This window comes from Linepithema humile, chromosome 3, assembly GCF_040581485.1.
Source record: "Linepithema humile isolate Giens D197 chromosome 3, Lhum_UNIL_v1.0, whole genome shotgun sequence".
NCBI classification, from domain to species: Eukaryota; Metazoa; Arthropoda; class Insecta; order Hymenoptera; family Formicidae; genus Linepithema; species Linepithema humile.
This window is the reverse complement of record NC_090130.1, coordinates 17,036,380-17,059,477: the sequence shown is the minus strand read 5'-3', so window position 1 is coordinate 17,059,477 and position 23,098 is coordinate 17,036,380. Positions and strand designations below refer to the sequence as shown.

General features: G+C 36.6%; 1 protein-coding gene and 2 long non-coding RNA genes across 6 annotated transcripts; 1 reads left to right on the top strand and 2 right to left on the bottom strand.

Moving 5' to 3' along the window:
* Positions 1–655: 655 nt before the first annotated feature.
* Positions 656–6,067, top strand: LOC136998445 (uncharacterized). Of its 4 annotated transcripts, XR_010889017.1 has the most exons (4): positions 656–4,684; positions 4,753–4,938; positions 5,024–5,095; positions 5,169–6,067. It is a non-coding gene; the product is annotated as an uncharacterized lncRNA (long non-coding RNA). The 4 variants fall into 4 exon arrangements; XR_010889016.1 differs by having other exon boundaries at positions 5,024–6,067; XR_010889018.1 differs by having other exon boundaries at positions 4,753–5,681; positions 5,790–6,067.
* A 6,250-nt stretch (positions 6,068–12,317) lies between these two features.
* LOC105671592 (uncharacterized) lies at positions 12,318–17,414 on the bottom strand. Its single transcript, XM_067352397.1, has one exon. It carries the CDS (start codon positions 17,412–17,414, stop codon positions 12,318–12,320), a length of 5,097 nt encoding a protein of 1,698 aa, XP_067208498.1.
* A 4,035-nt stretch (positions 17,415–21,449) lies between these two features.
* On the bottom strand, positions 21,450–22,505 carry LOC136998590 (uncharacterized). The gene is made up of 2 exons (XR_010889176.1): positions 22,400–22,505; positions 21,450–21,674 (listed from the first exon to the last, which is right to left on the bottom strand). It is a non-coding gene; the product is annotated as an uncharacterized lncRNA (long non-coding RNA).
* Positions 22,506–23,098: the final 593 nt, after the last annotated feature.

Here is a 23,098-nt window from a genome sequence, read left to right as displayed (position 1 = left end):
AGGAGGACTCTAAGCAGTTTTCCTTTGTTCGAGATAGGGTTTTCCCTAAATGTATCAAGACTGGAAGTCTAGTCAGTGGTTGGTCGGAAAATGATCCGAAATGCCTTGACTAAAAATACTGATGGGAAACTGACAGGGCACTAGGCCCCTTTCAGTGTTTTCAGTCAAGGCATTTCGGGCCATTTTCCGACCAACCACTGACTAGATTTCCAGTCTTGATACACTTAGGGAAAACCCTATCTCGAACTAAATGACGCTAAGTGAATAAGATTATGCATATTGCGTAGCTAATTCATACATTCATTACATTTTACACAATTACATATATTTTGTACGTATTATATTTTATACAATTATATTTTATGCATATTTTATAACATTAATTATATTTTATAGAACATTGATTATATATATATTTTTTTAATTTTCACAATTATTTTATACAATTTTTTATAAATGAAGAAGTGGCATAACGTATGATTTTTTTCCCCCGTTACGCTGCTAACAAGGACATCCAAACGTACCATTTTTGATTTAATTTTATGTAATCCACACGTTATTTTTTTTGGATCTTTCTTCATTATCTACAATTTCCCATTGTTTTAATTTTTTAGAAGAAAAAGGATAAGCATACATGGAACTTTTGATTTCATCAATCTTCCCACAATTATAATATCATTTATTTCTTTCATTGATGGAATGTACATATCTGTAATTTTAACTACTTTATCATTATGAAGCAATATTGTATTGTTAGGTTCTTTAGTAGAGAGGACAACATTTTTCCATTTTAACTTTTTTACTAAAACATCCCCAGATGACAAGATTCGTCCAAATTTTTCGATAGTAATAGTTGGTGGTGGATTTTTTTTAACCGAATCAATCGACCACAATTCACTGTACCTATGACACAGTTGTGCTAATGGATGTTTACCACTGCGAATTTTTTGTTTGATTTTTTTAATAGCATTTTCAAACGGAAATGCAGTGATCTCACTTAATGAGCAACTTAAATTTTTTGCATCGTCAGCCAAGTGAATGAGATTGTGCATATTCAAAATTTGTGAAGCTGATCCATAAAAATTACGAGCAGTTAATACAAAAATTCGCAAGTATGTTTTAGCTTTCGCATTATATTTTAAAGCCAATTCTTTACTGCAAAGAATTCTGCACGCAGCATGAAATAAAAGAAAATGCCGATATAATAATTTAGGCAGAATACCTTTTAAAATAACAGGGCCACTATATAATAGAAAAAATCGAAATTCTGTTGCCTTCCATTTCAAAATATCCACTAGCGATCTTGTAGTTCGTTGAAATTCCACTGGTATTTGAGATTGAAGGGCAAGCAATCGCCGAGAAATTTCGAGTCTACCTTGCACGCCTAATTTTATGTTGGAATTACTTTGAATCCAATAATCTAATAATAATTTTTTCATTACACCCAAGCAACAAAGATGCATGAAATCTAGCACAAAATGAAAAATCATATCAATTGTTGGTATAGTAATTAAAGGTGTTTTACAAATGTGATGTTCCGGATTTTCTTCGAGTCGAAATGATAAATCTGTTCTTTCTGCACAGTCAATTTCCGGATAAATCATTGTCTTATTTGAACATTTCGTTTCATGAAGAGCAACTCGTTTTCCACGAACAACGCATCGTTTGCAAGCATAATATCCTCCATGTCCTTTTATGCCCTTAATAAACGAACGAGCTGGCCTGTCACAGACAAAACACATGACGTTGATTTTAAAAATTTGATTTTCTAAAACTATGTTATTCGTTTGTAATTCATTAATCTCTTCGATAAATTTTTGTAAATATAACTTCAAATCATTTGGTTTCTTATCACCTGCATAGATTGCTACAGGGAATGGCTCATATAAATCTGGTTCAAATTGAACTTTGCACATGATTGGCCATAACTGAAGAGCGCTTGATTTATATGGCGATGTTCCATCGATACCAAATATAAGATTTAATGTATTATTTGCATGAAGTTTTACATTAATACATTTACGAAGTCCTTCGGCTATACTAAAATAAACAAATTCTGCTGTAGTTTGGCCACGACTTAATGGGAATTGTTCTATGTTAAATCGGACAGAGTTTGTTCTCAGAAAAGTTTTAGCTGATATAGGCAGAGTTGGAAGCAAACGATTTCTTAATATTTTTAATAAAGCATCCAAAACGATATGCGGGATGTTATTTTGAATGGCCCATGCTCGTAATTCCATTATTTCCTTTACTTCTACGTCATCTTCGATTTCATCGTCACTTGTAGTTTCGTCGTTTATTTCGTCTTCTTTTTCCGATTCTAAATAAAATTCTTGTTCATCATGAACTTCTATTTCGACATTATTTTTTTCAATCATTTCGTCTTCTTCACGTTGTTGCTCTATTTCCATTTCGTCTTCATTACTTATGTCTGCGTCATCTTGTTGTTCTATTTCCATTTCTATTCTGTTTTCTTCTTCATCTTCTACTTCTTCTTGACAATCCGTATTTTGAATTTATCCTCTGTGAAAGATTAAAATAATAAAAAAAAAGTATTAAAATGCTCTTTATTGACATTTATGGAGAGATTTAACATTTTTTCCACAATAAAAGATCGTATTTTTTTAATAATTTTTAATCACAGTTTTATCGAGATCCCTTTATATATATAACACTATAAATAATAAATATATTAACATCATTACTTACTTTCTTGAATTTTATATAAAGCACGTTTGCGTCTCATTCGCATTTTTGCCGTATACTTTATTCTATCCATTTTTATGATAGACTATGAAACAAAAAAGTAAAAAGTAATAAGTAGTAGATAGTACGTAGAAGTAAAAAAAAATAAATAACACGAACACAATTATAATATAATTAAACCTTGATGTTAATTTACTATTTTCTAGATTTGCAATGCAAAAGTTTCAGTCCTTTATAAACAACAAAAAATAATAATTTCAGATTACGTTCACGGATGTTAAATACAGTTTCACGCTGCACTTGAAGTTGATCGTATCTCTTAATACACTCTGAATATGTATAAATATTTAGCGCCTTTAACATCCGTGAATGTAACCTAAAATTATTATTTTTTTTTATAAAGTGAATCAGTGAAAATGTTACTATAATGGAAACAATAAAATAGGATTTCACTAAGATTCACTGAGTATTTCACCAATATTCAGTAGAAACACTTATTTTTTGTTTTTTATCGTAAAACTTACTGTGATTATGGTCAATGAAAATAAAATTTCGCTATAAAATCAGTACTTTATCTATTGGTAATGCTGATTTTGTATTTACTGCGATACCATATTGTATAAACGCCTCTATGTAGAGGGACAAATTAGGCAGAATGGTTATTGACTTTGATAGATGTTTTTAGAAAAGTTTAAATAAAGAGGATTGAAGATCACAGATTGAAGACGGCGCAATCGTTCGTTAGCTTTCGAAGTAAGTAGTGTACTGAGAACTAAATATTCCGGGTGCTGATCGAAGCGAGCGTGTTTTACCGAAGTGTGTCTAATACAAGGCGTGTGTCTAATACGAGGTAAGTAGTTTTAATATCAAACGATTATTTTTTTTTCCTCTTGTACTACATAACATCCAGCAATTATTATAGTCATAATCGATTACCAATTTTACAACAGAAGACGATTAATAATCGATTGCAATTATTTTCTATTTTTTTTTGTATGCTGGTAATTGACTATGATAACGAAAGCATGTTAACCTTAAAATCAATTGACATATAAAATACATGTTTTATCTCATGTGTAAAAGTTTTCGTGAAGGTAAAAGAAATTTTGACTGAAAATAATGGCAACTCGAAAACATCACAGCCAACATCATCCATACGCTACACCCTCTAAACGTTCTAAAGTAAGTTGTGAAATTCTAATATAAATAATATTTAATATTCATTTCATTAAGTTTTGACTTAAATGTGTTATTAAAGCTGATGGATACTGAACGCCATTATCAAATTATCGAGTTCCACGAAGAAAATTGTCTCCAAAAAATTGTGGATGTTGTACCAACTAGTTGGATTACATACGACATAAAATCATGTAGGCTCGTTTCACCATTTCCGGAGAACTTGAAAATGAAAAAAGATCGTGATTTCTTACACCATCTTGTGCGAACAAAATCCAATCCTCTGCAGAGTTGGAGAAAATGGCCAATTATTATACGAGGCGATTCAAGTAAAAAACATTACACATTAACTAACAAAAAATTTTATAATTTATTTTTTTCAACATTTTAACAATAAAAAATTATTGATAATTATAATAATTAAAAAAAATAATACGCGTACAACAATTTAGGTAATAAGTGTTGCAAAATTATATTTTCAACATATGTTGCATAATAGGAAACATAATTAAAAAAAAAATTAATAAAAAGTAAAAATAACTAAAATAATAAGTAAAATAATTTGCTATTATATTTTCAGATAACTACACTGATGCATTAGACAAAATTAAAAAATTAAAAACTAAAAAATACGCTTATACAACAGATTGCGAGAAACATGCTGAAGAAAAAGCATTAAAAACATTTAATGCAATAAAGAAAAAAAATTTTAAAGACAACGAAAAATTGGGAAAAAAACTATTGTCCCAAGTTCCCCAGCTGGACGATGAAGAGGACGATTTAGAGTTGAATGAAACTAACAGTTAGTTATAAGAAAAAAAATATTTGTCCACAAATTTTATGTTCTATAAATGTCCATTATTTTTGCAGGTTTAAAAGATTCAAGTAAAGATAGCAGCGAAAGCGATTCCGAAAATTTCCAAAGAACTACTACTTTTCCTGAGGCAGTAATAGAAAACAAAAAATCATCTACAAAATCAAAAGAAGATAATCTGTCATCATTATCAAAAAATGATATTTCTGACAATGAATTGTATATTGCTGAATCACCGAGTTGTAATTATAATGCAATTATTCTATTATTTTGCTACAATATTAATTTTTTTTATATTAATTTTAGTTATACTATTTTTATTTATAGTCCATCAATCAAAAACCCAAAAACCCACTGATAACTTATCTGCTCCAGATACTTCAAAAAAAATTTTGAATGGTACGTATAAAATGAAATATACTTGTAATTACTCTCTTGTAATCACTTTATTTAAATAATATTTATTTTTAAGGCATTAACGATATAATATCAATGCAAAGAAAATTAACTCTGCAAATCACATCGATGGCAAATGAAATAAGAGACGTAAAAGAGATATTACGCGTTAGAAATATCAATCAAGATGATGATTGTATAATAACCTTTACTGATTTCATGGAGAAATACGAGTTAAACATGCCTTTTAGTGCTTTAGAAGACTTTCAAGAATTTGATAATCGTCTCAAAATTGAAAAAAATTTTTAGTTGGAATTCGTGAGCATTAATATCATAAAAATTAAAGAAACTATTAGATAACTATTTTTTATTAACACAAATTTAGTCTTTGAGTGAAAATGTATTTTATTCATATTTCAGAAGCGATCCATCTATGTAACAATAGATAGGGATAATAGTGTGTCAAAAATGTTGACAAGTATTTTGAGAAAACTTGTCAAAAGAGTAGTTATGTGCCAGTATACGTGCCTTAAGCAACAGGGCACTAAACTAATATTTAAAGATACAGTGACTTGCCGTTGTATCATCGGTAATATAATTAATTTGTTCCGATTCTGACAAAAAATCTTTCTAAATTATTAATTGTAGACGACTGTGCTTAATAATTATTGTTATTAAATGCAATGTATTATTTCAGATATTGTATTTAAAACATATAACAAGGATCAAGAAAATCCAGTAGTGACAGAAAAATCTTTCTTTACTTGTCTAGGTAACGTAATCTCTAATGCGAAGGATTGGGAAGGCCAACGTACTGCAAGAAAGCAGAGTAAAGAATAAAAGAAAATGTTATTTTTATTTATTGTGTTAAAAATTAATTTTGAATTTATAAGTTTAATTTTAAGAATAAAAGATTTTATAAGTGTTACATTTAAGAAAACTTAAAAAATGAAATAAAACTCTAAATAAAATAAATATTTTAATATTTAAAAAAGTTGAAGTTGTTTTGTATTTACTGTACCAAAATTTAAAGAAATGTTTCTATATATTCAAAAACCGATTTAAAAAAAACTGCCCAGAGCCAGTCCAGAACTGACCAGAACTGATTAATAAAACTGCCCAGTTTTCGAAGAGGCCAGTCGTAACTTTTATGGCTGGAACCACGCCTGCTTTCCTTATCAGTGCCTGTCCAGACATCAGGAAAAACTATCAAAAATCCTACCAGTTCCTAATCATGATTTCTACTCGGGATGTTGTCACCTTCTACAATCAATTCTACGTCCAAAAAACTCAAATGTCCCTTGTTAGCTCGTTCACATGTAAATTTAATTATTTCATGAAACAAATTAAAATTTTTTATTATTTTATTGATAACGTTGTTATGAGCCGCCAAAATTATGTCATCATCATATCTGTTAAAGAAAAGAGGTTTCGAAACTAAGATTTTGAGACCCTTTTCTTCTATATCCGTGAGAGTAATATTTGCGATAATGGGGGACAAAGGAGAACCCATAGGGCTACCAAAAGTCTGTTTATATACTTTGTCTTGAAATTTGAAGTTTAGTATTATTTATATTCATAAAAAATATACGCATAAGTTAAATTATTAACTGTTGAAAAAGATATTAATTTGCTATGACTTGTCAATAGAAAAATAAAATATAATTTTACAATTTTTCAACAAAATGCAACTTTAACATATGCCAAGATTATTAATAAATATAAAATAATACTTTTTTGTCGAAAACATTATTAAATAATTTGATTGATTACTGTTAGAAACTCATGTGCAAAAAAAGTTGCAAGAAGCAATTTCCAAACACAATATCTTCAACATTTTAGCTATTCGCTTTACCCGTTTAGCCACGCTTGCTACTTGACATTTTCCTCTTTAAACTTAAAAGAAAGATATATTAATAATTTATTAGTAGTTAATAGTGGCCTTTCACGCCACCCATGAGGTGGCCACTAATAGCGCGCTAGATTTTTTTATATATATATATATATATATATATAAAGTGGCCTGTAGCCCTATTATACCACATATTATTGCAAAATACCACAAAAAATATATTACTATGTAAATATTATGTATATTACAATATAAAAACTATATGTATATTATAAACATATACATATATATTAGTATCATATATTAGTATCATATTCACGTATAAATAATAGATATGTATGGTACGCACGCGCGCGCGCGCGCACGCACATATCTATTACTTATACTTGTGGTCTGACATATATAATGCCAGACATGAGGTTTAAATGTTTAAAATATCATGTCTGTAATAGACATGATTTCCTAAACATTTAAAAGTGTGGTCTGATATACATGATACCAGACATGATGTTCAAATGTATAAGATATCATGCCTGATGTCACAGGCATGATATTCTATACATCTGAAAGTGAACAAAGCAAATATTAACAATGAGCAATGCAATAATAAATTTTATTTTAAACATTATTATTGCATATCATTAGACGAGGAGGGACCAGCAATTTCATTAATATCTGCAGCATATAGTGTTAGACGACTTTTATCTTTTTTAGGACATGCAGAATACAATTTGTCCGCGGACATTAGAGACAAATGCTTTTCTTTAATTTCTATGTCTACAGCTGTTTCCCCTCTCGCTTTCAATGCTGACTTAAGCACGCATGTAGCATTGACACTGACAGATGAAAGTGGATTTCGTTTTTTCGTTTTTATATCTGGCAGCAAGGAAAAGATTCTTTCTGAATCGGTATTAGAATTTGGTAGCGATCTTATAGCATTCAAAAGACACATTAAATTTGGATATTGATGAGTGCGTTGGAAAACGCGTTTCCACATGTCATTAAAATTCAACATTGATAGAATATCTTTTTCTGCTTCTGTAAAGCTTTGATGTAAAGCAAACCATTCTTTTCTTGAACCGTTTTCGTTAAATCCGCCAATCGTCTGAGCGACAAAAGAAACATCAGTAAATGAAGTTTCTCTATTAATATCACGCAAAGCTGTGTCCGGTTCGAAAATTTTTAATTTTGAAAAAAATTTGTCATTTATTGGTAATCTTTTACAAATTTCTTGGGCAGCAGTTATGTAAAATTGCAATCAGTTCTCTCGAACTATTGCAACTACGTTTGCGTGTCCCTCTGTTATCAACTCGTCAAGATATTTTTTACATTCATCTCCTAAATATATTTCGTTAAAAGATTTTTGATTTTCTTTGTTGGAAAATTCAAAATTATTACTTATATTTTGTAAGAGTTCTGACTTTAAGAAATGTTTACAAATAATGATTAGGAACTGAAATGATTTCGGCTGCAATAACTGTATTCTTGTTTCTAGAGCTTGGAAAAATGCATTAAAAGCATTAAAAAAATGTAAAATATGTTTTAAAAATAATAAATATGCTTTTATATCAAGTTTTTGCATTATAGATAATAAATTTTGTCTAGACTTTGTTCTTTCACTCATTACCATTTCTTTTAAAAAATGCTCGACAGTATCCCAATACTCTAGAAGTCTTTCAATACATGAATGCCGAGAAAGCCATCGTGTGTCGGACAACTTTAAAATTTTTCGGTTTGCTTCCTGAAAACATTCACAAAATTCTTCAAAAATAGCTGATCGTTTTGGACTACTGTTAATATAACTTGCTATTTTTTTTACGAATTCCTCGCAATAGTCTGGGATCTTACCACATGCAGTATGTGCAACAAGTGCAGCGGAATGACATGGGCATGAAAATGTTAACAAATTTTAACATTTTTTTTCAAGTTTTGTTTTAAATGATGAATATTTACCCGTCATGACGGGCGCATTGTCGCATGACAAGGCAACAATATTTAAAAATGTAATTTGCAATCTATACATTTCTCGTTTAAAAGCATTAAATAATTTTTCCGCACTGCTATTCCTTGCTTCAATATCTATTAATTTGACTAATTGCGAGCGAATGTCTAATGTTGCAGGATCAACATACCGAACATGAAACGTCATCCATTTTTGATTAGAAATGTCAGACGTTTTATCAATAAAAATAGTAAATTTAGTATTTTGAATAATATCGACTACACGATCCGTTTCAACCGGACACAACACGTTCGAAATAATTTTTTGACATTTAGTCCGACTTATTTTCATGTTTTGCAATACGTCAGAATCTTTTCCTATTTGTTGGAAAAAAGTGAGAATGTCTGTCGCAGTTTGGTGCGAAATGTTTTTCTCAGCGATGAAAGCAGCGTATCGAATTTCTGCAGCTTTCTTTCGCTTATCGAACGACAAAATTGATTTGTCCGGCATATTGACATCTTCGTCTGTATTTTTCGTCTCCATATTAGCATTTTTAGTAATTGTTAAATGTGCTATTGATTGTGCATGACAAGAAATACATGACATTTTAGCAGTTAGATATATTTTACACAAGGAACAAAAACATAATGTTTTATCGTGTGATACTTCGCGTAACCATGGTTGAAAATACTCTATTTCTAACCATTGTGGTTGAAATTTTAATGTCTTAGAAATATTTTTTTCTACAGTAATATAATTATTATTTAATAACAAAGATGTGTCTTCTTTAATATTACTTTTGTGATACGTAGAATTTGCATGTCTAGAAATGCTCGTGTTGCAAGAAATATTTTTATCACATATAATGCAATGAAATAAACTGTCATCTAATGGTACTTTTTGTATCCAATATTTATATCTATCATCGCGAAGCCAAGCTTCTGAAAAGCTTTGCTTGCATTTTTTTTGTAATAAATCACATATTTTTATAATGAATAGAAAATAAAACTATAGAAAACAAAAAGAAAACAAAGATTCAAAGAAGAAAAAAAATAAGGAAAGAGAAGAAAAATTACGTAAATGTACAGAAAGGTTTGAAAAACTTACAGTCGAGACTGCCTAAGCTTTTTCAACAAAAAAAAATGAGCGGCATATAAAATATTACTATAATATATTACTAAAATATTACTAAAATTTGCCGTGCTCTTATATATACCACGCAATGCAGACGCGGTTTACGCGCAGAAACAATTGAGAATCGCAAAAATGCTGCGCATTTAGTTTTCCTTAGTTCCTTAGTTTTCCACAAATTGTGAAAAAAGCGACGTTTGAAGAATGTGGACGCGACTTCGATGCGCAGAACGCTATGCGCATCGAAGTCGCGTCCACGTTCTTCAAACGCCGCTATTTTCACAATTCGTGGAAAAGTAAGCGCAGGTTGCCATGGAGAACGCTTCGTCCGGTAAGTAATTAATATTATTAATTATATTTGTGCTAAAATTAACGTTTTACGTTTTTAAAGTAATTACGTTAAGTTATTATTATAATTGTACACATAATATCTTTGAAAAAAAGGATATATATATATATATTTTTTTTTCTTTTTACAGAAAACACAATGCAAGTAGAAGCTCCACATTTGCAGCAACTGCTGCTGCAAATGCAGCTGCAACATGAGGAGGTTGTGAGGCTGCGCCTCCAAGTGAAGTAGCAGCAGCAGCAGCAGCAGCAGCAACAACAACAGCAGCAGCCTCAACAACAGCAGCTGGAGCGGATGCCGGAGCAACCGTATCCAAAAAAATATAGTATGTAATAAATTTTGAATTATTACATTCTTCATACACATACAATATTTTTATTTTATTGATTATTTACATCAATCTTTATTTTGTAAGAAAAAAAAGGAGAGGAGCCGGCCGTGCACGAGCACGCTGGTATGTCCAGCGGGCTGCTCGCGGAGCCACAGGAGGCTATCAAAATGCCTCAATAGCTAGAGGAATCGGTGGCGGGAGGGGCGGCCGTGGCGGGAGAGGTGGCCGCGGCGGAATAAGACGGGCAAAGCCGAATATTCGAAATATATTTATTAATTATTAATATTTTTTTATACATATATATGAATAAAAATAAAACAAAAGTAAAAAAAAACAACCTTATCAATATTTATATTTGAAGTCTCTTCAACCGCTGTAAATTCTAATAATTGTGTGTGTGTGTGTGTGTGTGTGTGTGTGTGTGTGTGTGTGTGTGTGTGTGTGTGGTGGTGCGCGCGCGCGCGCGCGCGCGCGTACGTACCATACACATCTATTATTTATACGTGAATATAATACTAATATATGATACTGTTCGGAAGCGCGTCGAAATTTGTCGTTAAGGCAGTGAGGTGCACGGAAGATGAATCAAAGAAACGACGTGATTTCACTAAATTAAGTTCTTTATTCGTTTAATTAAGGCATGTACCTGTCCTCATGGAGGCAAATAAATGCAAAGAGAAAAGGAGAGTACAACAGTTCAACAAATTGTTTCGGTTTGCACACTTAGACTGCGATATGCGGTGTTGGTTTCCGCGACACGTAATGTCTGCGATTTTGCGGAATCTCAGCGGAGTAACTGCAGCGCGCGTACTTGCGATTGCACAGAATCTTAAGAAAGCGACTGTGTTTCGTCGTGGTGCGGAGCGGTTTTTATAGCTTGAAAATCCGGAGTTCCCTTGAAATTCGCCAATGAGATCGCAAGCATTTTGATTCTCAAGATGACCCTTGCAAACTGTCTATGATTGGTGATTTGATGGTGTGACTCATGTGTGCGAGAGAATTGCCATCGAGTATTGGCTAAGATTTGTGTGACGCTTGCGTTCATGTGTGCGGATGTTGCTGAAATCAGTAACTGTCACCGCTTGTTTATTCGGTTGTTTGTTGTTTTGGCCCCCTTTGAATGGAGAAAAAACTGAGTGCGGGTACAGTTAGGATAACAGTTCAACTGGTAGAATTTTCCTTCGTTCTTACGGCTATTTTTCTATTACGTTAATTATCGATCTTGAACATTCCCGCCCGCCTCGTCATTGCGTGACGAAACAGTCCGGCAGGTTGCGAGCTTGATCGAGTGGCGCTTTTAAATCGATCGAAGCGCTATTGATTGCGGTGCAGGATTGCGGTCTGAGACGGCGCGGAAGCGGCATGCGTTGACTGCGTGAGTCGTAGTGTTGATTGCTGTGTACCACGATGTAAATAAGAAATAGTTTTCGTTTACGAGTGTGTAGTGAGTGATTCGTGTACAGAGTATTGCAAGACGTAAGATTTTCGGAGTGTAATATTACCAGATGAAAATGGAATGAAAGTCAGTGATTACAATTAAAAAGATTGAAATTTTTCGTTATTGTGGATCGACATACTGACCCTATAAATTGAGTGAACGGGGTATAGTGCAAGAATTATTTACGCGGCGTGATGAAATTGAGTGTGAGCGTTTACTTTGTCTTGATTCACTCGAGTTTCGAGCACTGGAGAGACTGCAGTGATTTTGGGCAGCAGCACGAGCTTGACAAGCGGGCGTACTAATTCCGATGTAGCGGTTTTAACGGTCACCACGCGCACAATTCCATCGTCTCCCGGATGTAATTGTGTGATTCGGGCGAGGGGCCATCGGCTCGCCGGAGTGATTTCGTTTCGAATCAAGCACAGAGCTCCGACTTCGGGAGTTTTTCCCAGCTTAATCCATTTTCCACGAGAAGTGAGTCCGTGAATATATTCTCGGGACCATCGCTGCCAGAAGTGATCGCGCATTTTTTGTAAGAGCTGCCATCGAGTCAAGGTGTTGTCACTCCTTTCGGCGCGGGACGGCTCGGGAACGGCCAGAAGAGGAGCTCCGGTGAGAAAGTGTCCCGGTGTGAGTGCTGAGATATCGGTCGGGTCATCGGAGAGGGACTGTAGCGGTCGTGAATTGAGGCAAGCTTCAACTTGAGCGAGGAAGGTCGACATCTCTTCAAACGTTAGTGTAGCCTCGCCGATGACTCGCCGTAGATGATGCTTGGTGGATTTTACTGCAGCTTCCCACAGTCCTCCGAAATGAGGCGCGGCCGGGGGATTGAAGTGCCATTTGACGCCGTCTCTTGCTGCTGTGGTAGCGATGCGACGGCCGTCGGGTGACGATGCGCGAAACATCTGTCGCAATTCTCGTGCTGCTCCGACGAAATTCGTACCGCAATCCGAGAAAATATCGGTGCAAAGGCCGCGACGTGATACGAAGCGACGGAAGGCAGCCAGAAATGATTCGGTGGAATAATCGGAGACGACTTCAAGGTGCACGGCCTTGGTGCAAAAGCACACGAAGACGGCGATGTAACCCTTGTGTGCCTTGTGTCCTCGCCCTTTGCTGGTGCGGATAGAAATTGGACCGGCGTAGTCGAGTCCTGTTCTGAGGAACGGGCGTGCCGGGGTGATTCTTTCTTGCGGGAGATTTCCCATGAGCGGTTGTGGTGTGACGGCTCGCCACCGAGTGCAGGTGATACAGCGGTGCAACAGCTGTTTGACGATAGCCCGACCTCGTGGTACCCAGAAGCGGAGGCAAAGAAGACCGAGAGTGAGTTGCACTCCTCCGTGCAACGTGCGAAGGTGACACGACTCGACTATCAGTTTGGTGAGCCATGAATTTGGCGGGACGATCATGGGGTGTCGTTCGTCGTAAGCGAGGAGGGCGTTCTTGAGGCGGCCTCCAACTCTCAGCACGCCGTTATCGTCGATGTACGGATTCAACAGTTTTAAGTGACTGCGTTGTGAGACTGCCTGATTTGCGGATACGGCTGCGATTTCATCTGCGTAGTACATTGCTTGCGTCATGCGGAGCCATCGAATTAGTGCCTCTTCGAGCTCTTCTGGTTGGAGTGTCGTGGTGGTTTCCTTGTGGGCTACAATGTGTTGCCATCGACAGCACCATGCAGTGACTCGCAAGAGTTGATGCAGCGAGGAGAATCGCAGTAGAATGTCGGATTCGGACTGAGGCTCGTCGAGTTTGGCATGTGCGATGATTCGTTCTTCCGGCAGTGGTTTGTTGCATTCCTCCGAGCCTTCATTTGGCCAAAAGGGTTTACCCTTCATTAACCAGTCAGGCCTTGTCCACCACAGCGAATGGTTTGGAAGTTCGCTCGGCGCTATACCTCTGGAGGCACAGTCGGCTGGATTGTCCCGTCCGGGAACGTGCTGCCAGCGAGCCTCAGGCAGGAGCTCTTGGATTTGTGAGACGCGATTTGCCACGTATGTTTTCCATCGGGAGGAGTGCCCTTGAATCCAGTGTAGTGTGACCTGAGAGTCTGACCAAAGATATACTGGTGCTGTGAACAAATCAAGGTTGGCGCGGACGTGTTGCATGAGGTTGGCCACCATTACGGCGGCGCTGAGTTCGAGTCGCGGGAGGGACACTTGTTTGACCGGTGCTACCTTGCTTTTTGCGATAATTAGGCGTGTTGTGGTAGCGGCGCGACGAGACACGCGGAGATATATTGCGGCTGCGTATCCTCGCTCTGAGGCGTCCGCGAACCCGTGCAGTTCTGTGTGAGTTTCCTCGCTGGAGCTGGTGCCGAGCCAGCGATCCACGCGAATGCGGTCGAGTGACGGAAGTTCACTTAGGAATCGCTGCCATTGATGCGCGTCGGCCGACGGCAGCGGAGTATCCCAGTCGAGTTGCCGCAACCAGGCGGACTGAATTAGAATTTTTGCGCGCATAACAACTGGTGCTAGCCATCCTAATGGGTCGAATAAGCGTGCGGTTTCGGATAGAACGCGTCTTTTCGTGAACTCGGTCAGTGTTCGCGGTTGAATCGTGAATGTGAACGTGTCAGTGCTAGGATACCAACGCATGCCCAGAGTGGAATGACCTTCTGTTTTCCATGAGTGCTGTGATCTATGGAGCTTATGGTCGGGGTTGATCCCAGTGAGAGCGGCCTCGCAGTTAGAAGCCCATTTTCTTAGTGAGAATCCGCCCGCCGTACAGAGCGCGCGGAGCTCGGATTGCAGTGTGATTGCGTCTTGAATGGTATCTGCTCCGGTGGCAATGTCGTCGACGTAACATTCGCGACGCAGTACCCTTGCCCCAAGAGGGAAGCGGGAGTTTTCGTCGCTGGCAAGCTGTCGAAGCGTTCGGATTGCCAGAAACGGCGCGCACGCGAGACCGTAGGTCACGGTTGTGAGACGATATTCTTGTACGTTGTCGCAAGTGTCGTGTCTCCATAGAATTCTCTGCCAGTCACGATCGTCTGGATGGACAATGATCTGACGGTACATCTTTTCGATATCCGTGATCATCGCGTAACGGTGCAAACGCCACCGCAGAATTACGTCGGCCAGAGTGGATAGGAGGTTTGCTCCAGCGAAAAAGTGTGCGTTGAGAGATTCACCGCATCCCGTGCGCTGCGAGCCGTTGAAGACCACGCGAAGCTTAGTGGTAGTGCTTGACTCGCGAAATACTCCGTGATGTGGTAGATAGCATGCGCGACGTTCATTTTCTGGTGGTGTATCTATGCGTTCCATATGTCGCAGGTCCTCGTATTCCTGCATAAAGGCCTGATAGAGTCCTCCGAATCGCGGGTCTCGTTTGCATTTTGCTTCCATGACGGTTAGCAATCGCTCGGCTGGCTTGCGTGTTCCCGCGAGTGTTTGTGGGGTGGAAGCGAATGGCAGCCGGACGACGTACCGGCCCTTATTGGTGCGTGTGTGAGTGCTCGAGAAGATTTCCTCGCACTTTTCCTCCTCGGGCGTGAGTGCAGTTGGAGCGGACGTTTCTCTTTCCTGTTCCCAGAACCGACGTAACAGCTCGTGTAGGTCTTGATCGGCTGAGCATTGGAGTGAGCAACTCTGTCCTTGGGATGAAGCAACGGAGCAACCGCCAGAAAGAATCCATCCCAGTGATGTCTTCTGAGCAATTGGTATTTGAGGTCCGCCCTTTCTCAGGCCTTCTTCTAGAATAATGGAGCAAACTTCGGCCCCCAGGAGTAATTTGATCGGATCGTTGGCTTGGAATTGTGGATCGGCCAGCGGCAATTCAGCTATGTGTGGCCAATTTTGGCAGTTGCCCATGGTCACCCCTTGATAGAGCGAGAGGCGCGGCAGGACGAAAGCGACGGCGCTAAGGTGTACGCCGGTTACGCGTGACGTAAGGTTAAGGGTCACCTTGCCGCGTGTTGAGCCTGTTCGTGTACCTCCGATCCCGACGATGGATATCTCGGAGCGAGATCGCGAGAGACGCAACCGTTGCGCCAGAGCCTCGGAGATGATTGACACTTCGGAGCTCTGGTCGATCAGAACGCGCACGGCGTGCGAATCTCCGAAGCGGTCGGTGATTATTACTCGCGCGGTGGCGAGCAAAGTTGCCTTGCGATCCTTACTTGTTCGTGTCGCGGAAAGTGCGCTGACTTCAGCGGATTGTGCTGGAACGTACGCTTCGTGAAGCATAGTGTGGTGTCGAGCCTTGCAGGTGAAGCAATTTTTAGAGGATTGACACTTCGTGACCAGGTGATTGCCCAGACAATTGTAGCACAAACGATTCGTATCAATGACAGTTTTTCTCTCGGTTGGAGACTTAGCCTTAAATTCGCTACACTGCCTGATTGAGTGGTTTTCCTTACACACAACGCACCGTGACGTTTCCAGTCTGTGCTTCGTGACGAGAGACCTTGCGGATCGCGACGAATCGGTGCTGGCCTTCACTGTGGTGCCCTTTGGTCGTGCAGCATTCAGTGTGGTGATTCGTTTTGAGATGAAGGTTAGTAGTGTCTCGTGCTCCGGCGGATTGGTGGAGTCACAGATCGACAATTCCCACTCCAGTCGTGTGCGGGGGTCAAACAATTCGACAACGAGGTGGTTGAAGAGATCCATGCCATGGGACTCAATGGGCCTGTCGATGCTTTCTTGAGCGTTTACGGCGGTGGTGACGGCATGATAAATGCGGCTTAACTCGTCGGCGGTATCTGACTTCATCTTCGCCACGGTGGTAAACGCGGCGAAGTTGGAGCGTATCAACTCTCTTTTGTTTTCGAAATGGTTTTCTAGCATCGTCCACGCGCGAGTGTAGTTATTTTCCGTTACTGATAGCGGACGTATTAATCTTTCAGCCGCCCCTTGCAGACATGATCGGAGGTAATGAAATCTCTCAATGTCAGAAATCGACGAGTTTCTTCCTATGACGGACTGAAAGAGATCACGGAACGTCGGCCAATCCTCATACGCGCCCGAAAATGTCTGGAGTTTTATTCGCGGGAGCGCGGTCTGCGGATGGCGCTCATTGCGGTTCTCTTGCGGTGAATTGGATGTTGCGGAGTGGTCTTTCAACCGTTCGGCGCATTCTACGAGTTGACTACGCTGCTGCACGTAAGTGATTTCCGCGTTGTCGAAAAAGTTAGAAGAAACGTACTCACTTTCGTTGAACCGGTCTTTGTAGCTAGCACGAATAAGTTCGTGATGTGACTCGAACTTAGCCCATTGTTGTTCGATAAATTTGATGCGAGTCTCGACTGCGCTGAGGGTGATGTTGCTCGAGCCCATTTTTTTGAGATTGTCCACTGAACGATATGCGGCCGTGAATGTCGCGTTGGCCGTTCAGCAGGACGTTCAAGTCCATACTCATATTGATTTTTTCCTTTTCTCTTTTTCGGTCTCCTGCACTCACGCACCTGGGGAGCACTCACGAATTCTGCGGCTGCCGTTCCTGAATCCGGCTTGAAGGACCAAAATGTTCGGAAGCGCGTCGAAATTTGTCGTTAAGGCAGTGAGGTGCACGGAAGATGAATCAAAGAAACGACGTGATTTCACTAAATTAAGTTCTTTATTCGTTTAATTAAGACATGTACCTGTCCTCATGGAGGCAAATAAATGCAAAGAGAAAAGGAGAGTACAACAGTTCAACAAATTGTTTCGGTTTGCACACTTAGACTGCGATATGCGGTGTTAGTTTCCGCGACACGTAATGTCTGCGATTTTGCGGAATCTCAGCGGAGTAACTGCAGCGCGCGTACTTGCGATTGCACAGAATCTTAAGAAAGCGACTGTGTTTCGTCGTGGTGCGGAGCGGTTTTTATAGCTTGAAAATCCGAAGTTCCCTTGAAATTCGCCAATGAGATCGCAAGCATTTTGATTCTCAAGATGACCCTTGCAAACTGTCTATGATTGGTGATTTGGTGGTGTGACTCATGTGTGCGAGAGAATTGCCATCGAGTATTGGCTAAGATTTGTGTGACGCTTGCGTTCATGTGTTGCGAATGTTGCTGAAATCAGTAACTGTCACCGCTTGTTTATTCGGTTGTTTGTTGTTTTGGCCCCCTTTGAATGGAGAAAAAACTGAGTGCGGGTATAGTTAGGATAACAGTTCAACTGGTAGAATTTTCCTTCGTTCTTACGGCTATTTTTCTATTACGTTAATTATCGATCTTGAACAGATACTAATATATATGTATATGTTTATAATATACATATAGTTTTTATATTGTAATATACATAATATTTACATAGTAATATATTTTTTGTGGTATTTTGCAAGAATATGTGGTATAATAGGGCTACAGGCCACTTTATAAAAAAATCTAGCGCGCTATTAGTGGCACCTCATGGGTGGCGTGGAAGGCCACTATTAACTACTAATAAATTATTAATATATCTTTCTTTTAAGTTTAAAGAGGAAAATGTCAAGTAGCAAGGCTAAACGGGTAAAGCGAGTAGCTAAAATGTTAAAGATATTGTGTTTGGAAATTGCTTCTTGCAACTTTTTTTGCACATGAGTTTCTAACAGTAATCAATTAAATTATTAAATAATGTTTTCGACAAAAAAGTATTATTTTATATTTATTAATAATCTTGGCACATGTTAAACTTGCATTTTGTCGAAAAATTGTAAAATTATATTTTATTTTTCTATTGACAAGTCATAGCAAATTAATATCTTTTTCAACAATTATTAATTTAACTTATGCGAATATGTTTAATGAATATAAAATAATACTGTTTAGAAAAAAAAATTATTTAATTATTTACTCGATTGTGCATTAGATTGTGCGTTAGAAAAAAATGCGAAAAAAAAAAAAAAAAAATTGCAAGATGCAAGTCTAGAAGACGGAATCTTTATTATTCAAGCGATTCGCCTTACTCGATTAAAAACGCTTGGCTTCTTAGTATTTTTCGTACGTAGCATTTTTCGCGGGCTGGGGAAGTGACACAAAATATAGCATGCTACGCAGACGCGTGCGCACACGAACGCATGACGTGCGATTCTCGCTTGTGTAGTGCCCGCATGGTGGGGGCCGTCCCCCTCATGTTGCTCTGTTGCAGGATGCTTGATCTTGCAGCACTGGTGGGAAATGAATTTTCATTCGTGCGTCGTACGTCGCTCGCCGCTCGCCGCTTCACCGCAGAGCTGCCAGTTTTCCCCGGAGAGCTCCACACGCACACAACCGAGATTCGCTGACGTCACGTGTCCGTGTGCGCTCGGCTGTCGACGGTAGAAGTGGGCGGACCTATGTCTTGTATCTCTTTCCCACCAAGCCTAGCATAAAAACCGGTTTTGACGCTCGCACCGTTTCTTCTGCCAAGCGTTGGCAGCGAAAATGCTTTCCCGAATGCTTTCGCTCCACGCGACTAAGTCGATTAGCGGCGTGTTGCTTTCGCTCGACGCGATATTTTTTCTGAGATTTACAGTCTTTTATGAAACATATATCATATTCATATTAATAAAATATTTTAACATTATGTATTTGCAGAATATGATTTTTCACGTTAATGTATAAAATAAGAATAAAGTAATAAAAATTATATATTGCAATATATAAACAAAACAAGTAACATTTAATATATTATTAATTTATTTATATGTTCCAATTTTACACATTAACGTGAAAAATCACATTATAAATGCATAATATCTTTTGTAAATAGCAAGATACATTGAGAAGTAAAGGAAAGAATTGATTGAAAATAAAAGAAACATGTTTTTACTTAAAAAATATTTATGACTATCTTATTTAACACAAAAGTAATCTGGACAAAGCATACCAATGTGATTATACATCGGATAGTTTAGTATTTTAACTTTATTTTAACCATTTTAATATAGTGGTCTTCCGCACCACCCAAGAGGTGGATCTTCGCCAGGAACCCTATTGTATCACTTTTCATTTTTCTTTATACATTATCTTTATATAGATATGGTGTCAGCAGGCGTTTGCAGACAAGATACTTATCATACACTTGTCGGTCATAAATGTGGTGTCATTTGTAGACAAGATACTTGTTACATATCGTTTACAAGTGTGTCATTTGCAGACAAAATACTTGTTACATGCCTGTCGTTTATAAGTGTGGTGTCCTTTGTAGACATATTAATGAAATTTTATTTATCTTAATTAAAAATGATAAGGGTCAACAAATAATAAAATTATAAAAGGAAAGGAGCAATAGGAATCAAAACGCTAGATTTTAGTGCGAACGAACTTGTATTGAGTTATAATAACATTAGTATAAACAGACATTTCATAGCCTGTCATCAGGCTATCCTTAGTGTGAAATAAATAAAATACATATGAAAACGCACGCTGATTTACATTAAGATCTGAGTTAAAACAAATATAATTTAGACGCAAGATTTGTTGTAAAATTAATAAAAAAAGTTAGTTTTATCATTGATATAATCAATGTTAGCTCGTCGGTTTTACAAATAAAAGCTCGTCGGTTTTACAAATAAAAAATTAAAAAAAAAATTAAAAATTAAAAATTTGTCAAAAATTTTATAAAAAAAGTTAATTAAAATAAAATAAAATAATAAAATTAATTAAAATCATTTAATATTCGAGATCAACAAGTTAAAGAAAAGTTAGTCAATAAAAAAATAATAAAATAAAATAAAATAAAATTTATAAAATTTATTAATTTATGATAAATAATAGTCTTTTATTATTGTATGACCTCTTGTAGTACCTCTTCCCCGACTTCTGTTCCCGCGGCCACCTCTGTTGTTTTGGCCTCCTCTTCTTTTTGTTATTCCAGAAGGACTTGGTCTAACATGATTGTCACATTGCAAGTTTCGCCGAGCGTACCACCGTGCACGCGACCAACCACCTCTTCTTTTTTTTTTCTAAAAATAAACACATTTATAGATTAATAATTTAAAACAATTATGCATATGAATAAATCATTTAGTTACAAAAAAATAAATAAATATCAATATATATGAAAGAGGCTAATGGAGCCACCGTTGGTTGTTAGTGCGAAATTTTTTATGTTTTGTATAGAAACTTGATTCGTCTGCATTGAGACATTAAAATGTATACTAATCTCAGATTCGAGACACTAAAGTGTACGAGAATTGCATACATCGATCTTATTATTCAAGAATCGGAATGTATGATTAAAGTAAGGAAGTTATTTGAAAGGAAGGAAAACGAGAGAAAAAATATAAGAGAAAAAAATTCGCACTAACAACCAGCGGTGGCTCCATTAGCCTCTTTCATATATATTAATAAGATATTATTACACTACCCTATTCCTGATATGGAAAATTCTCTGATATTGTATTTAAATTAATAAATAATGTACCATTATCGCCGGCTTGTTCCGACTGCTGCTGCTGTTGCTGCTGCTGTTGCTGCTGCTCGTCTCTTGGTTCTCTCTCCACTTCTTTTTCTTTTAATTTTTCTGCTATTAAATTTAGCTGTTGTTGCATTTTTTTAATTTCTTGTTGATGCAACATGAGTTGCATCATTTGCTGCACATTTCTCGTGTCTTCTAGGGACAAATTTCCCACGTCCATTATATTTTCCTCTGCAAAAATTAATACATATTTATTAAATTATATATATAAGAGAGAAGAAAGAAACTAATGATTAAATATTTTCTAACTATTTGCTAAATTCAATAACAGATAAATTCAATAAAATAAAAAACGGTATAAGAGTTACAAGCTACGATTTAATAATGTGTCAATTTTTCTTATATTAACAAAATTGTCTTTTAAGACAATTTCTTATAAACGCTTCGGTCGATTATCCTCAATATATGTTACAATAAAAGAATCAGTTTAATATTTAAAATACATTAAATTTAAAATTTTAACCACAAAAGATTTTCATTACTCGCGATGTCAACAAGTACAGATAACTGAGAACCTTTGTATAATGTAACATTATTCTAATAACTGTTAATTTTGCTCTATTTTTATGTTTAAAGTTTCTCAAGTGACATAGCTTCTAAAAAAAATGGACATTGAATGTTTTACAATTAAAACTTTTGATTTTATGTATTTCCAATGTTAAAATTATTGATTCTTTTAATGTAATGTATATTGGACGAATAATCGATTGAAACGTTTATATCCTTAAAGACAATTTTGTAAATATAAGAAACATTAACACATAATTCTAGTCATAGCTCTTGTGCTATTTTTCATATTATTATATTTAAAAATTGAAAAATTTTATTCAATTTATGAATAATAATTTACAAATATAATATGATTCAAGAGCATAATAATTTAATTTATTACTTACGATTTATGTTTCGAGATATTCTTCTAAGCAGCGTGTTCTTGAAACTAAAATGTATGTGCTCACGGAAAGGAAGAAGCAACTAGTCTGTACGTTTATAAACATTGGCCAGGTACACAAGAACTGTGTATGTATGTATGTATGTATGCATATATGTATGTACAGAGCGCTTTCTGTAAGTGATTATTTTAGTTGGGCGCATTTAGCACACCGACACAATAATTGTGTGGGCAATCAATAATTATTATCTGTGATTGAAGTATACCATTAAAATATGAAAGATCTGATAGAATATAGTATACAAAATGTATAAAAAAGGTGGGAATAATTCACGAAATATTTTATACTTTAATTTGACATAATTTTACATAAACTATGAAATATCTTGTTAAATATTTATTTTTCAATTATCTTACCTCAACATTTTTATGCACATTTTTATGCACAAAACAATGAGAAAAATCAATTAGTGTAGAAAAAACACATAGTTGTCTCAAAGAAAAAACATGTAGCTAAAATTATATCATATTATATTTTTTCTTCAAGACAACTATGTGTTTTTTCTACACTAATTGATTCCTCTCATTATTTTGTGCATAAAAGTGTTGAGGTAAGATACCCTGATAGCCAAGCATGTTTTGCAAAATCATGCAACTTAATGCTGAGCATGAATTTTCAACTAGTTGCTGAATATTTGTTAAA

Bases quoted from the DNA above. Each gene is read 5' to 3' on its own strand.
- LOC105671592 (XM_067352397.1), bottom strand. From the start codon at position 17,414: ATGGGCTCGAGCAACATCACCCTCAGCGCAGTCGAGACTCGCATCAAA.